This window comes from Pleuronectes platessa, chromosome 8 (assembly GCF_947347685.1).
Source record: "Pleuronectes platessa chromosome 8, fPlePla1.1, whole genome shotgun sequence".
In the NCBI taxonomy this organism is placed as follows: Eukaryota; Metazoa; Chordata; class Actinopteri; order Pleuronectiformes; family Pleuronectidae; genus Pleuronectes; species Pleuronectes platessa.
The window spans coordinates 20,940,673-20,958,039 of NC_070633.1; the positions used below are offsets into that span (position 1 = coordinate 20,940,673).

The 17,367-nt window shown below is 41.2% G+C and overlaps 1 protein-coding gene and 1 non-coding gene across 3 annotated transcripts; both read right to left on the bottom strand.

Moving 5' to 3' along the window:
• Positions 1-88: 88 nt before the first annotated feature.
• On the bottom strand, positions 89-9,256 carry cstf2 (cleavage stimulation factor, 3' pre-RNA, subunit 2). Of its 2 annotated transcripts, none has more exons than XM_053429555.1 (13): positions 9,145-9,256; positions 8,824-8,902; positions 7,690-7,859; positions 7,432-7,568; positions 6,427-6,546; positions 6,163-6,285; positions 5,677-5,794; positions 2,852-2,951; positions 2,239-2,438; positions 1,846-1,970; positions 1,203-1,277; positions 401-554; positions 89-282 (listed from the first exon to the last, which is right to left on the bottom strand). In XM_053429555.1, exons 1-12 carry the CDS (start codon positions 9,239-9,241, stop codon positions 429-431), a joined length of 1,470 nt encoding a protein of 489 aa, XP_053285530.1. In that variant the 5' UTR covers positions 9,242-9,256; the 3' UTR covers positions 89-282; positions 401-428. The 2 variants fall into 2 exon arrangements, with proteins under 2 accessions (XP_053285530.1, XP_053285529.1); XM_053429554.1 differs by having other exon boundaries at positions 7,684-7,859.
• Positions 9,257-17,057: 7,801 nt separating this feature from the next.
• Positions 17,058-17,130, bottom strand: trnav-uac (transfer RNA valine (anticodon UAC)). Its single transcript has one exon. It is a non-coding gene; the product is annotated as a tRNA-Val (tRNA).
• Positions 17,131-17,367: the final 237 nt, after the last annotated feature.

The window sequence follows — 17,367 nt, forward strand, 5'->3', positions numbered from 1 at the left end:
TTTGTTTTTTATTGACAAAACAATATTCAGAAAGTTTCCAACACAATAATATGAAAACAGCTTTTGGGGGGGGGGGGGGGGGGGGGGGGGGGGAAACGAATTAAACTTACATTTTTCAACATTATCCGCTCACAAGTTTTGCTTATTCTTGAATCCACAAGCTCCAACTTGACTCTTTCCTACAGAAAACAAACCATATGATAAAAAAAACTATACAACGACTGTAAGAAAAGGAATCTTCAGATGTGTTGAAGCTGCAGGGGACAGGGTCCGTGTTGAGCCCTGAAAAATTATAGAGGAAGGAAAACAGAAATCATGAGTTGCTCAGTAAGGATTCAAGAACGTTTCCAAAAGGTTAACATTTGAGTGAAGCGGGTAAAAAAAAAAAGAGAAACTCCACCTGACGAGGGTCTTTGTACGTCGGGTCTTCACGGTGCACCCCCCGCAGTCTTCTGAATCTGCTCTTTGAGGATGAGAATGCTCTGCCGCTGCTCTGGGGGCAACATGGCGATCTGTTCAGGGGTCAGCTGCAGTACCTGCATGATCAGGGCGGCCTAGAAAACAAGGGACACTTTTAGGAGGTGAAAGTTGTACGAACCATTCAATCAGCGTTGTGATAATAATCCAAATGCACTGCTGGGTTTAGATTTAATTTTTTAGTTCAGTTAGAAAGTTTATTTTAAAACAGACAAAAAAAGGACGTAAGGTTTAATATTTACAAAATATACAGCTTACATTTGAACTACAATAATAATTTAGTAATTTACATGCGTTGCAATGATAATTCTGAAATGAAAAATGAGTTGTTATATAAGTAAAGGACAATGAGCTCGTCAGTTGTCAGGACGTCGCGGCTCATTTAACATGCATCACAATATGAATTTGCGTCACGGTATCTTTTACAAATCTGTCCACACCTAGTTTCTACACAACCAGAAGAAAAGGAAAACTATCTCTTTATATTCGATGTAAACAGGAAAAGTCAGAATTCCTTTTGTTGTTTTGTTACACCAGAAAATTCCAGCTTCGATTACACAAGCCCTGTTTTGTCCTTCAGGTTCACAGGATGACTTGCATTTAGTGAACGAGAAGGAAAACAGGAAGCAGCATATCCAGACATAAGATATTTGGATATGATGAAGAAGGTGATGATTCCTGGTGCAGTTTGTCAGAAGGCAGGGGAGTTGGTTTGTGACACCCACCTTCTCCTGGTCCTGTGTGGAGACCTGAGTCTGACCCGGACTGAAGCCGCCGCCCGATGGAGGAGCACCAGAACCCTGCAGAACACACACAGTCAGTCTACACTCTTCATCCGGAGAGGGACAATCACCTCAAACGTATTTCTTCCCTCAAGAACTCTATGACTTTCACAATGTTTTTAATTTAATGCGAAGTTATTGTTTATTTAACCGGGATCTTCAGACTAGTGATATAAGGGTCAAGTGAGGAAAGATTAAGATTCGCTGTAAGAAATTAAATAATCTGTCTACTGCAAATAAACAGGAAGAATACATTTCGACAATAAGACAATAGAAGTAATTAAAGGCAGTGAGTTCCTCATCAAATTTAAATAATAAATATAGAATAACCACAGAAACAAAAGTGATGTGAAGATACATCTGACTTGTGTGGTAGAGGCTGTGGCTAAGAGGGGGACAATATCTATTTACTTTAGTTCTGGTCACTATTCCTACAGTTGGTCCAAGAGATTATTTTGTAACAATCAAGACCTGAATGGGTCTGAATCCTCTTCTGGTTTTAGCCACAGCTAAACTTTTAAATCACATTAGCGGCAAACATTGAAAAACAGCCATGGCAGACTGAGACTTGGGGAGCTGCTGTTACCGGTCTTGCAGGTGGAGGAGCGTTAGGACCCATGCTGTGAGAGGGGGGGCCTTGCATTGGCCCTGCCATGGGAACCCTCTGCGCAGCAACTGGCCCACGAGTATCCATCGCCCTCGGGTCGCGACCTGCAGAATGAAACAAAACCCCACCTGGCTGAATACTGAGTGAACCACTGGTCTGTACATGAAGAACTGAATATGTGATCTGCTTCTACACACGTTGACCTCAACGACAATAAAGATAAATGAGGGAAGAAGTGAATTCAAAGAAATCGACTTGTCTTCGTTGAAGCGTAACCATAGTGGTAGGAAGAGAAAATTGGGGCCGAAAATGCATTTGAAAATAATTTAAACTCCAATAAGTTTGGGGTTGGCGCGTTTGCAGAGCAGTTACCTCTGGTTTCCATCGGAGGTCCCCGTTGCTCCATCATCGGGGGCCCTCTTGGGTCACCAATCATGTTCCGGGGTTCACCCATAGGTGGGCCCCTCATGTCCATCGGGGGTCCTCTCATATCTGGAGGGGGGCCACTTGCCATCGGGGACATGTGTACAGGTGGGGCTTGGTGTTGTGGTGGAGCAGCCATGTAGCCGCGGCTAAATGGGCACGCAAAAAAAAACAAAACAATCATGTTTGTGAAAAACAAAGTCGGCGAGTCACTGAGAGCTGAATTAAGTTACTGGAAATGGAGCATTTCCTTCTGCTGCTGCCAAAACATACACTGCAACTGATACAGGGTTTCTGAGGCCAACGCTGAATTTAATACTCCAGACGTTTTTCAGGCACTGTGGCATTTACTGATGTGACAGATCCAAATCCTGAAAGAGGGAGACAGTGAGGGAGACATGCAGCAGAGAGCCGGGACGGAAATGAAGCTACAGCCGCCACTGGCATTGTCTGTACTCTGAGGCACTAATATTCTAGACTACAAGTCAAATTGTCTCTACTCCAAAAATCAACACAACCAGTTGAGTTATCAATGAAATGTGATGTTAACTTAATTTCTTACTTGGGTTCTATGACCTCTCCAGTGACAGACAGCAGAGTTCCCCCTCTGGGGTCATTAGGACCATCCCCCAGCAGGCCTCTGGGGGGGATCCCACCTGGTCCTGAGAGCAGAAAAAACACATATTCAACAACACAAATACACAACGTTAAAAAGGCACGTCTCTATTCACTGACCAGGAAAGGATTGATGACTAATCCACTAAAAGGGCTGGAATTCCGAGCAAGTGAAACCACACAGAACATTTTTAAGAGATGAGTGTTTGCCAAGGATGGAGATTTATGGGTTTAGAACGATCGCGATAAGTAGGGAAAAGTAAACATAGCAAACTGCCACAGCCCGACAACACAACAGGAGACATGAGGAGGAGCAACAGGGCAGAAGAAAGAAGAAAATTGTGTCGAATTTCAAATTAAAGGGAAGAAAAGTTTCATATCACATATCTCATGATGTAAAAACTATCCCCCCACAGATAGTGAATCTGACATGAATATTAATCCGGTGATCACAAACAACATCACGGGAAAATAACCATGAAGTTTGATTTTATAAGATGCAGAGACAGACTGTTCAGGATGTGATTCATCACTGCAGCAAAATCCGTCTTTCATGAAAAAACGCCAAAATGTGACGGAGGTGAATCAAAATCCCCACATGCTCCTGCCTGGGGAGAAAACAGGAGTCACCCCTGCACAAGCACTGCAGAGGAACAGGGACAATCAACTACCAGCCCAAGTGGACAACCTGCTGTGCTGAGCTGATGAGGCCCCCTGGGGAATTTTCAGCCTCCTTCACAGAATCCTTAGGTGCAGACGTGGACAAAGGTGAAGTGCTCTCTTTAACTGGCGACCATCAGGCCGTACAATGCAGTCCGACCTGTAGAGTGCTCCGGGGCGAAACCTGCTCCGTCTGCACCGACTGGCTTGAATCCTTAAGGAGCTATTTCTGCAAGTGACATGTACGTGTGCACTTTGTCCATCTACAACGGCGACAGTTCTGATAACAACACTGGCTAAATATTTAAATCACAGTATATTCACCTCAAGTATCTATTAGAAGTTTGTGTTTTCTTGTTTCAATTACACTGCATATCAATTTCTTGTCGGAGAACTGTCGGTGCTAATTAAATCATGTTTCTTGCACTTCTCGATTGACAGCTCCCCATCAATTAATAGTAGTACTATTGACTGAGGAATCTGATGTATATTTGTATTTCCTATGTGATAGTACAGACTAACTGATTTTCCACATGAATCTAGTTGCATGAAACGGGACAAGATAAACAAGTATCACTTTACAATGAACTAAAGGTCATGTGAATTTAAAACATAGCGATTAATCAACCACTAATCACTGCATGTAAGTCACACCCATTTAAAATAAAGGCGTTTGGCTTCAACAGCAACACAAACTAATCATGCAAAGACACTCCCAGCCCAAAGTTCTATTTGTTGCTTCGCATGCAACCACCACGTTCTGCTGCAGCTACGCTAATTTATCTTTGTATAAACAGGCTCGATAACGGCTTAAATGTCTTAAGGGATCATATGAGAAAGTGGACGTGCATTCTAAAAACCTGTACGTCCTAATTTCAGATGTGATGTATGTTTGGACAGTGGCCGCTCAATAGCAGTCCTACGACCGGACTGAACTGAGGGAGGATAGTGATACCTGGAGGACGCTCGATGGCCGCCTGGCCAGAGGATCCTGTGGGAGAATGCTGAAGGTTTCCTGAGCCAGCAGTAAAGTGAAAAGAACAGGAGACACAAAACTCAAGAAAGCAAAGCAACACTGACAAGTTTGAAGCGTGCTCATTTAACACACATGCACACACAGGGTTGTATTTCTATCTTAGTAAGGACACTCAGACATAATATATTCCCTAGCCCCTTACCATCCAAACTAAGTGCCTAACCCAAACACTTACCTAAACCTCATTAAAACTCTAACCCTAAAAAAGTGAGGACTAGCAAAAATGTCCTCACTCTGTTGGGTCTATAGTTAAAATGGCCCTCACAAAGAACTACAGGAACATACACAAACACACATATTCAGCCACACATAAACACACACACTTGAAGAGGGGAACTTGACATTAGACAATATAAACCAAATGTTTAGGGGTAATAGAAAGTTTCTGTTCTAGATCCTCAAGAGTCGAGTTGACTACATCTACTAATCACAGGCCTCTGGTGACACCTAGTGACTCCAGTGAGACATTACGCTATAAAATGAGGTAAAATTATGCATCAACTATGGCAAAAGAATATTTTTCAGTATGTATCTATATTTTTGGGTGTACTTCAGTTGCGAATGTGTTTTAAAAACATGGACTTTCAGAGATGTAACTACTAAATTAATTGAAGAGAAGTTGTAACCACTGCAATGCACGACTGTACCTTTGTTCAAAAAAGTTCTGAGAATAACAGCTAAATCCATGATGGTGATTTGCTTAGATCACAAACTTGACGTTTTTCATATTCATATTCATCATTAACATTATTTGACATTAACTGGGTATCAAATGTTGGATCTCAACCAGTCTGAAGTTTAATTTGAGCAAAATATACAGCATTGCCTTTTTTTATTAGTAAGAAAAACTTATCTTCAACCTACAATTCTTATTAACCTTTTACTTCTTATCAGAGACGATAAATCAATAAAGGGAAAATTAAAACGGACCAAAGATCAGTTTGTGGTCAAGTGAGACGGACGCAATGAAACACTCATGCTGCACACACTTCTCAACGAGCTCAGTGAATGATATCTGGAACATAAGGATGATGCTTTCACAACCAGTTGAGTTGCTGATGCAGCTTGATGTTTACCTGGAGGTCCGACTGGTCCTGTTCCAGGTCCCGGACCCGGTCCAGGAATTGGTCCTGCGACAGCACCCATGTTGGGGGGCTGCATCATCTGAGGGGCTCCATTAACATGCATTCCAGGCTGATAATATTCCGAAAATTTAAGAAAAGAAAAAAAGAATAGAAATATCATAGAACACAGCAACAAATTTACATATATTCCTTATCAGAGCCATTTTTACAGAAACAATCCCTAATGTTGTGATTTGACACGACACCAAAAAAATTACAAGGCAAAGTTCACCTTTGATCAACTTTATTTCATTGACAAGTTGAGTAAATTATCATACAAACACGGCAAACAGTAGCATCACTCTCCAACACCATTTCCAGTTTGTGACCAAAATGTACTATTTATTACCCAGCACAGAACTGTGACGTGTCATATTTTCGGGCCAAGTTCAGGGAAGTTTTGTGAACGTGTGAAAATGCATGAAAGTGACTACTCACCAGAGGCTGGGGCTGAGACACTGGCATGCTGGGTTGTATAGGAGGTGGATTGATCGGCGGCCCTCCTCCACTCTGTGCGCTGGGAGCCAGAGACTGGACTTGGGTTTGACGGTGGAGCATTTTCTGTATACGGAGCAAATGGACAAGAATCCCTGAGTACCGAAGCGCAGACTAACATTTATCGCTACTGTCCAATGACAAAGTCGCAGTTGAATAAAAGTAGGATTTAACTAATCTCTTCATTCTCAATCTGGCTTCTCTCACCAAGGCTATCTCAGGGTCGACGATCCGCATGACCACCTGGGCCTGCAGCAGAGCGTAAGACAGCTGAGGGTTCTGCAGCAGCATGTTCCTCGCCTCCTGGGGACTGTTCTGCACACACAGCTGGAGAGAGACAAAACCACATTGTCACCAGACAGAATCTGGTAAATTATGTCATAATCTACATGAAAAATATCAAAACTGGCAGAAGAAAAAAAAACATCATTGCTGCGTGAGATGTTTTACTTCTTGACAGGTTGAAAACAATCTCTTTAGACTTAAGTTGTTTGTGGACATGTGCTGCAACAGCACAGAACATTAGACAAAGGCAACAATATCGGTCACATTATGATGGGGAGCTCAAACACCCGCACTCTGATCAGCATGTGGTGCTGTCCGACTGACACAGGCTTCGGTGCACCAAACACTTTTCCAGTCAGGAGAAAAATGTCTGCAGTGTGTTGTTTCTTTGAGCTTAATGAAGCAGACTGCCAGCTGTGCAAAGATAAGGCTTCTCTGGCAGAGCTGCGAGAGACAGGCTCTGCACAGCCTCTGTTAATGAAAGCAAAGGAAGAGCATTTCCATAATGTTGTCATCCTGCAGGTGATTCAAACAGAGAGAAATGCTTGTGCCCATCTTTTCTTGGAATATAAAAAAGAGCAAGCAGCAGGAAACATGCAGCCTGAGAATGTGCATTTGTGAAAAGGAACATTACAATAGCTTCACCGTGAGTCCTCATTAGATATGTTGTTTATACAAACATATGGCATAAAAGCGACATTATAATATATATAAATGCCACAGATGTGCCAGTTCCAGAGGTTGGGTCATACCTAACTGAACTGGTAAGGGAACCTCTTAGCATCTTATTTAGACTTTGGAAATTGCTAAATTAATCAATTGAAATTGTATAAAAGAAGAAATTAATGGAAAGGAAAATGTCTCCATTAGTGTGAGACCAGTATTATCCTGACAAAATGCAAGAGAAAGTCAGAAAAGCAAACCAACCTTCATCTGTTTCATGAGTTCAAACATCTGCTCTGGAGGCAGACTGGCCACGGCTCTGCTGATGGACTCCGGGGCCTCCTCTGTCTGCACATGGTCTCCATAAGGCGACTCAATAATAGGGGTTCCTGTCCCCAAACCTGAGCATGAAAAAAATTTCAGAGCACTGCAGAATTCTTACAAAAAATCTTCTATTTGAAAGAAAATCAGCACCTCTGATTGAAATAGTGTCAAAAAAAAAGAAATCATACGCACACATACTTTTGAGCTCCTCCTTGTTTTTCTCACTGGCTGCATTGTCAACACGGAGAGCTCGACCGCTGAACTCTCTCCCGTTCAGGTTCCGCATGGCACTGAGGGCCGTCTCCTGGTCCTGATATTCACAGAAGCCATATCCCTTCGGCTTGCCTGTCTCCCTGTCATATACTAACCTGAAAACCAGAGTGACGATGACAATGAGGTCAATCGCCACTTGCTGAAAGTTTACCAACATGAGCTGGCAGGGGGTTCTTCTTCAACTTTGAAATACAAAATCTTAGGAGCTTGAACTGGCGATTTGACCGAGAAAGGGCTGACATTAAAAAGAGAACAGTGGTTCATAGTTGGACTCTGGTTATAGGGCACATCAAATAAATAAAAAGGTAAAGAAGAGGATGACACACACTGAAATTGTTCACATTGAATATAGCATGTAACACATACCATTGAAAGGTAACTCAAACTAATGTGTTCTAATAAAACAGTCCTGTAAGTACTTCTACCTTCAGGAATGTTATATTATGTAAAACTGCCATAAAGTATATTAAGTCAAATGTGTGATACTTTAGCAGGATCTTCAGTCAGTGGTGCTGTTGCATGGTGTTCCTATTATCCACCAAAATATACACCAAAAGAAACAGTCACTCCAGGATAACCACCACACATCAGACAAGCTTCTTCTGTTTACAGTTTTAAGATGCAACTCAAGACTTAAATCTATGAGCTTGCTTTGAATAAATGTTGTATTTTTTTAACAACCATTGCTTTTGTTTATTTATTTTAACTTGTTTTTATACCCTTTGCTAGTATTATGCTTTTAATCCTAAGTCTTTGTTTTATTGCTAAACTGTTATTGATCTGTCTTATTTCCTTTTATTGTGAAGCACTTTATGTATGAGAGGTGCTGTATAAATAAAATGTATTGCTATTATAGTTAAAGCTTTGTGTACCTTATAAACTGATAACTGAGTGTATACAGGTACAAATCATGAATCGTGCTATGTGAGGAGACAACACCAAATGTCCGGGGAAACATAAAGGAATACACGTGATATTGACACTTTGATGGAGTATATTATTATTTATGAATTGAGGTTTAAGTGCCCAGTGTTTGGATGAAGCTTCCCTTTCACTCACCTGAAGCTCACAACGAGTCCCACTTCAGAAAATATGTCTTTGAGCTGCTCCTCTGTGGCTTCATACGGGATGTTCCCCACTAAAATATAAATACAGAATTATAAGTTAAATTCACAAAAAGGTGACAATAAATAAAATACAACTTTCCATTTTTAATCTCCATGGCAGTGTAAAGTTTTGACTCCTCGTTGTGTTCGGCTAACGGCGACACTAGCCTCGTTAGCAGGCGTCCATTCATCAGCCGCTACTTTATCGACTTGTTGCGTGTTTAACTGATTTAACGGGAAGAACCGGAGGGAGCACTGGGGCGGGGGTACTCACCGAACACGGACCGTAACGACCGGTCGACGGCTGGATCTCTGTTGGCGGCGATAGCGGCGGCTGCGGCGGCGGCAGCTGCAGCGGCGACGTTCGCCATTTTGAGGGGGACAGTAAGCGATGCGACACCAGGAAGTGAGAAGGAGACAATGTCCGGTAGTGCGGGAGGAAACGGATCAGATTTATTTATTAAAAAACAGCGTCAGAGTGGAAATTCTCCGCTAATTGTGTTTTTAGATTGAATATTTAATATTTAAGATGAAATAAAAACCGAAGGTGGTCGTTAAAAAAGTCAAAGGAAAGAGTTCGGGCGGTAGGGATGTAGATGGCGCTGTTGTCCCGCTCGAGTGGAGCCCGCGGACCTGGTGGAGACGGACTGAAGCGGCTGCGGTGCTCGAACCAGACAAATGGCTCCTGGTCAGGGGCGTTTCTAGGGTTGAAAGAAAGGGGGGGTTTAGCACCTAAGGATGCTGAATGTTTGCGCCCGCAAAAATTCAGCATCCTTAGGGGCTAAAAGAAGTAGGAGTTCAATCTTGCCTTCTATTTTTCTTCCACAGATGGCGACATAATTCTGAAGACCCAAGTGTTTACGGATGACGATGTCACCTTGTGTTATCAGCATCAGAGCGGCAAACACAAACAAACCCCAGCTTCTTTAAAAACGGAGCATTGATTGACTCTAACAGTTCGTCCGGTTCAGACCGAGTCGTAAAGATGACTCTTAAGAATGTGACACGGGAAGATGAAGGCTTCTACAGGTGTGCGTCCCACTACAGACAGCTGCAGAGTCCAGAGAGCTGGTTATCAGAGAGACCGGACAGAGGTCAGCTGAACATCGTCACTCTGCTGTGTGTTCTATAGAAGTGGATCAGTGTCACATATCAACTGTTGTTTCTTTTAGGAAACTTCACATCAGAGGAGACTCCAGCCTCCACTGTTATTTTTCTTATTCATATACATCTACTTGTTTTGGAGGAAATACTCAATATTAATCAACACATTTTTCATTATTGAGTGAAGCCTTTTGGTTGTCTGGTTCTCCTCCTGCTCTGTCTTTTCATCAAGGTCTAATTTCATCAGGAAGATCCCTCAGGATCTAATGAGATGAAAGAAACTACAATGGGACTCAGTAGAGCGCATATTCACCAAGGCCCAGCAGTCCCCTTAAATACAATCAAGCTGCACCAAATTTCACACACTCATAGATATCAGTCCTCTACATACGGCAGATTTTTTTCATTAAGGTCCAAGAATTATTCCCTAGGAAAACGTGGCTGGATCGGCTTAATACCAAAATACAGTGGGCCCTTTCCTGACACTTACTACATCTGTCCGCCAAGTTGATTGGAAATCCAATTGTTGTTGTTATTATAACAGTTTTATTTATTTAAACAAGTATTATGTCGTCTTGATCAGGTTCCTGGAAATGGATCATTGCTTCATGTGGGGTTCTACTTCTGATCGTCATTCCTTTGACTGTTTGGCTCGTTTGTCACTACAGGTTAGTATTTATAAAATCTTCATCCGTCTTGACTTCCTACTTTCTACTGCATGAACGACAAGCCCAACAGGTGGTGAAGTAAATGATTCACTGCCTGTTGTATTTTCCTGAAGGTACCAGAAGTTCTGCACTTGGAGCTGCTGGCCAGTTTCCAAACAGGAAGTTCCAGCAGGGGTGCTTCCTGCCACCAAGTTGGATGTGACGGAGGTAAAGTGGGACCTGTCCTGGATGGAGATGTCCAAACTGTTGGAAAAGGATTCTTATTGTGGCACTTAAAGGGAAACTCTCTTCTGAAGCCCAGAGACTTAACTATTGGGTCAAACCTATGAGAAAGCTCAGTCAGTGCTGCAATTTGTAGTATTTGATGGTCACATGTCAAAATAGTGCTGCCTGATCTATTTTTGAATTGAATTAAATGAGATGTTTAGAATTTATAAGGATGACTACATTTGCTGATGGTGCAGATTTGATGGCTTCCAATACAAATGTTATTGTTTCAGTTGTCACATTTGTCAATGTCAATACTCTTGCACATTTAAACGTCTCTCCTTTGAGTACATTTTGAAACTAAGAATCGTATTTGTTATATCTTATTATCTAATCATTAATATAATTGACTGTTCTAAATCATTTTACATGTATCATTTCTCCTGTGTTTTTTCGAGGTTCCATGTTGTTTGCTCCCTTTGAATCGTTATTTGCTATTTCTTGTCGTCTGAAGTTATAAAAAGTCATGGAAATCGTCGTGCTTGTTTTATATCTTTTAAGGCAGAACAAACAACTACCAAGAAACTAGAAATAACTATAAAGATTAACCAAACAAATGAAGTTCATATATTCCAACAGCCTCTATAGCGGTCAAACCAGTTAGGCCTCATTGATAGACCATGTTAGCTACCAATTTGTTGCATTTTGCAGTAATAGATCACTACAAACAGTACACGTCTTCTTAAATAGACCTAAAATCAACTTTAGACAGAAAGATGTTAAGAATCTCCAGTACTAAGAATCTAAAACAGTAAAAATTAACTCTGAGATGTTTTTGAAATCCGACCTTCAAAATCATACTGTCATGCCATGTGTAAGGTAGGGCAGTCGGTGGATGAACAGAATGTGTGTCCATTCATCGTTGAGGAAGATATCAGGAAGTCCTACTGACAAACATTGTTGTGCATTTTAAAGAACAAAGTATTTTCATGTGAGAGAACAAGCATTTCAATGAAAACTAGGGCTGCGCAAAATGATCAAAATGTCATATCCTCTTGTAGAAGTCATTTCATATCCAGTTAATCATATGTATTGTAATTGGTCATCCGTCTCCGTGATTCTTTAGGTTTTGTTTGAGCTCTGAGTTGTATTACTCTCATCCATAGACACCTAGGAAGGTATTTTCTGCTGCAAAACACTTGTGCAATGGAATTTGTGGTTGTAGAAAATCGTCTTATCTTAAATATTCTCCATACAGTGTGACATGAACCTCTTGGTAAAATAAATTTAAACTATTTAAGTCTGAATTTTGTTTGGAAATATCCTGGGTTGTATAATGTTCACATGTTCGTTTGTGATGAAATACTGCGGCTAAGAGTTACACGACGAAATGAACAATGTATTTTGTTTCATTTATTACATGCATATGTTAATGAATATAAACATATATGTAAATATATATTGTATATATATATATATATATAATATATATAATATGTATATATATATATATATATATATATATATAAATACTAAGACAAGAAGGTGATAAGACAGGAGCCATTAAAAAAATTAAAGATCAGATGCTGCAAGAATGACGCAATTAAAAGTCCACCAAAATGAAACGTCCTGTTTTTATTTACAGAAATAAATGATCGCAAAACTTCCTCATCAGTAGGTGGTTATATCACCATAGCAACCAGATGCTAAGATTTGAAATAGAAGATTATTTTGATTGACAGGGACACTCTCTCAATACCTCCTTTGATGCTTTGATGAACAGCATCAAAGTTGGTATTTTGATAGGAGACCTCTGATTGGCTGTTGATTGCTTTAAATACTGTTACATTTTAAGGCTATTGCACTCTGACCTTGACTGAGGTAAGTCATGTCTCACCCTCTCTCTGTGTTTACCCAGCATGCTAACCAATACAATTCAGGGTCATTATTCAAGTTTGAAATTAAACCACTGTATAATATGAAGCTTCTGCTGTTACATGTTGATAATGTGCGGTTTTCTGTTGCTTTTATGACAAATGTGAAAATATTGTTGCTGGCTTCTTTTGTGTTTTCTGCTGCTTATCTTAATGAGTGATATGTGTTAACGTGATGCTAAGTAGCTTTAAGTCGCCGAGGCCAGGCAGAGCGAGGCATTGTGGACAAAACACCTGTAGCACCAGGAAATGTTCCCATTTCACATCTTATTCTACCAAACGATGTGTTTTGTAACATTGGGAAGATTAACCTTGGTGTTTAACTTTAGTATTTAAGATAAAGTAAAAAAACAACAGCTTCCATCACTGCCAATCAAATTCAGATTAAAATTCAAATCAAAGGGGCTTGGTGCCATGGTGATTGATGAGGGAAGTTTTATTTCCCCAAAAAATTTACTGGTGATTTTTTGGTTAATGTGTAGTTTGAATGTGTTGAAGGACAAGTTGACGGAAGCTTAAGTTAATGCTAGGAGCACATTACATGAGGTGTGTCGCTCCTTTAAGGAAAAAAACAATCCCTCTCTATTGGGTCTAATGTTATTTCAGAGAAAACTTTTCTGGAAGGAGCATCAACTTGCATAACTTGCTCACACGGTCCCATTTTTTTACTCTCACAAATTTCAAATATATCTGTGTGTCCGGCAAAGTCTTGGAATTCTCCCGATGTCTTTATTTCACAGATAGGACTTATAGTTTCTGAATTATAGTTGTTTGAGTGGTGCACTCAGAGTTTAGATTTCTCTCTTGTCCCAGTGAGGAGAGAACCGGTGCATTCAGTTGAGTTTCCATGGCAACCAGATACACAAGTAGCAGAAGGGGAGTCTCTCTCTCTCTCTCTCTCTCTCTCTCTCTCTCTCTCTCTCTCTCTCTCTCTCTCTCTCTCTCTCTCTCTCTCTCAATCTCAATCCCTCGCTTAAACCAGCCAGTCTGTCTCTCTCTCTCTCTCTCATTCTCTCTGCATGTGTCTCTCTATCTGTGTCAATTGTTTTATATTGAATGTTTGATAGATCAAATTCACCTAAATCTTACACACTATTTCATCCTGTCACCTGCAGACATAAAGCCTTTTGACTTCAAGTTCCAGACAAGAGCAGAAACTTCTTCGGAAAATAGTGAATCAACTCATCCAACAGCTTCTTCAAAAGATAGATCTACTCTCTGTGGTGAACCATGGAGAAACCAGATATTCTGAAGATCCTCAATGACGAACTCCTCACAGCTTACAGGAAGATCAATGCTCTTAAGGAGGAGGTGTGGCAGCTGCAAGACCAGCTTCAAGACAGAGATGAGTTCATAAAGATGGCGGTGGAGAAGGAGAAGGAGAAAGAGAAGGAGAAAGAGAAAGAGAAGGAGAAAGAGAAGGAGAAGGAGAAGGAGAAGGAGAAGAGGAAGGAGATTGAGACCGAGACCGAGAAGGAGAATGAGATCCAGGCCCTGACGGAGAAGGTGGAGCAGCTGGAAAACCAGCTGAAAGAGAAAGATGTTGTCATAGCGAAGGAGGTGAAGAAACGGCGCGCTCGCCTCAGGGCCTATCTTGACTGCCTTGCTGAGCTAACTGACTGTCAGGCCAAGGTTAAGCTGATGGAAGCAAGGCTGCACCAGGAGCGACCCCAGCCTGATACCGGATGTAGCAGTGAGGTGGAGGTGGAGAAGGAGAAGGAGAAGGAGAAGGAGAAGGAGAAAGAGAAGGAGAAAGAGAAGGAGAAGGAGAAGGAGAAGGAGAAGGAGAAAGAGAAGGAGAAAGAGAAGGAGAAGGAGAAGGAGAAGGAGAAGGAGAAAGAGAAAGAGAAGGAGAAAGAGAAGGAGAAGGAGAAGGAGAAGGAGAAAGAGAAAGAGAAGGAAAAAGAGAAAGAGAAGGAGAAGGAGAAGGAGAAGGAGAAGGAGAAGGAGAAAGAGAAGGAGAAGTACAAGGAGAAGGACAAGGAGAAGGAGAAACTTGTGACGATCTACAATGTCGAAATCCTCCGAGCCAACAGGAACATTTTGATTCTTAAGGAGGAGGTGTGGCGGCTGGAAAACCATCTTAAAGACAGAGATGATATCATAAAGATGGCGGTGGAGAAGGAGAAGGAGAAGGAGACGGAGAAGGAGAAGGAGAAGGAGAAGGAGAAGGAGAAGGAGAAGGAGATTAAGATTGAGACTGAGGCCGAGAGGGAGATGGAGACGGAGAAGGAGAATGAGATCCAGGCCCTGACGGAGAAGGTGGAGCAGCTGGAAAACCAGCTGAAAGACAAAGATGTTGTCATAACGAAGGAGGTAGAGAAAGGGCATGCTCGCCTCAGGGCCTATGTTGACTGCTTGGCCGAGCTCACTGACTGTCAGGCCAAGGCTAAAATTCTGGAAGCAAGTCTGCACAAGTGAGCAGTGAGGTGGAGGTCCACATGGAGAAGGAGAACGAGAAGGTGCTTGCTTCAGGGCCGAAAGGAGACGAAACTGCAGCAGGAGAAAACTCCAACTATGGGACTGAGCTACAGAAAGGAGGAGGCCGAGATGAGCTGGAGGAGAGAGAAGAGGTGGAGAAGCCCCCGCCCTCACCCTTTTTCTACTCCTCAAAACAAACCCCTCCCCTGTCCCCCTTTGTACATATTTGAAATGATCTAATGATGTGTTGTAAATATGTTAAACTTTTTGAATAAAAATAACTAGTATAGTAACATCTACCTCTGTCTTTCTGAATATACACACAGGATTCATTGATCAATTAACACAGTGTTGGAGTGAAACAAATCAGTGTGATTCATTTAGTTTGCTACTATTCATATGAACACAGCAGAGCATAGACAAACAATGTTTCTTAACTTTTTTACATTTGGTCAAATCTATATATTAATTATGACAACAATACAATAATAATACTATCATCTCATCTGAGGGCCCACCCATCACACTGACCACGCCCATCTGACACGCACACACACTCACGCACACACACACATGCACACACACACATGCACACACACACACACACACACACACACATACACGTACACACACACGCATACACACACGCACGCACACACACACACACAAGTCATTATCATTTATATATTTACTGTATATATACACATTTATTTCAATTTATTCATGGTTGAGGTCAATATCAGATCAGAAGACATGTTCATGGCCCTGAAGTCAATTTAAAATGACATGTAGCATGTTAGAGTTATAAATAACTTGTCCATGTGTAAAACAATAGTTTAATTAAAAAAAAAAAAAATCACAATAATTATTTTGGGGGGCTGAAGCACATTTTAGGGGGGCTTCAGCCCCCTAACAGGCCTAACGACGCCCCTGCTCCTGGTGAATAGCTGGTGAGTGTTTCCTCACGAGTTAATCATCTGTAACGTGTTTACTAGCTCCCGTGGTTCACTCGCTCTCTGAGAGGAGGCGACGGGGGCCGGTTGTCTGTTGGTCTGAGGGGAGTTATTCTGCAGTTCTTCATCAACTCTCTGCTTTTCCCTCGTCAACATGGACGATAAATATAGAACAAGTAAATACATTGTTATTAAGTCAGTGTTAAGTTAGTTTACTCTGTGTTTAGTTTACTAACTGTGCTTTAAAGTTTGAAGTTGAAAAAAAAAAATAAGCCAATTTGCTGCAGGTGTTTTCAAACCCAGGTGTTTTCCATACAATCTAAATGTGCTAATTTAATCCATGAATGAATATCTGATTAATAACAATAAACCCCCCTTGTAATTAATCACACATCCATTCATTGATCAATCCTTCATTTTCTGAACATTAACAACCTAAATTAGAAACATGAATCTTGAGTTTGTCTCCTTTATCAAAATACAATAAGGGCAAAATTTACAAGTATGTACAGTACAAGAATAATAGGGAAACGTACGAGGGATGTTCACCACCTTGTACTATATTCTAACATATGTAACAGTTCAAAACAGTATTGCATTAATATCGTATTCATTGAATTAAATCTTAAAATATTTGTAATGTAAATATATTCATTAGCAAACACTTCTTTACAGGGACGAGGCTTTCATCTCACTGCAGTGAACTTATTCTGGACTCGTTTGAGTTGTTATTCTCTTGTGCTCTTTGTTTTCGAACGTAGTACTTGCTATTCGATGGCCACATTTCCCTCGGGATCACAAAAGTATCTGTCTATCTAATATTTACCTAATATCTAACTAAATGAACATACAAAATAACTATGTTAGTAGTTTAGACGTTTAAGGACGGAAGAAAAATACTGGTTCCACTGGGGCTCGAACCCAGGACCTTCTGCGTGTAAAGCAGACGTGATAACCGCTACACTATGGAACCAGATGATGGCTAGAGAGGGTGCGATTCTCAATTTAAACACAAGACGTGTGTTGGAGCTTCAGGGTATTTTCGCAGACAGACGACCAGATTCAGTGTTTCCGATTTGCTGAACGCAGAAAGCACTGACAGTCGCAGCGCCTCCCCAGACCCGTCTCTCCGTATCACGGCTGCGATCCACAGAAACAAGCTCCAGTGAGTCACGTCGCTCGGTTATTCACCTTTTCCCTTCACCCTAAA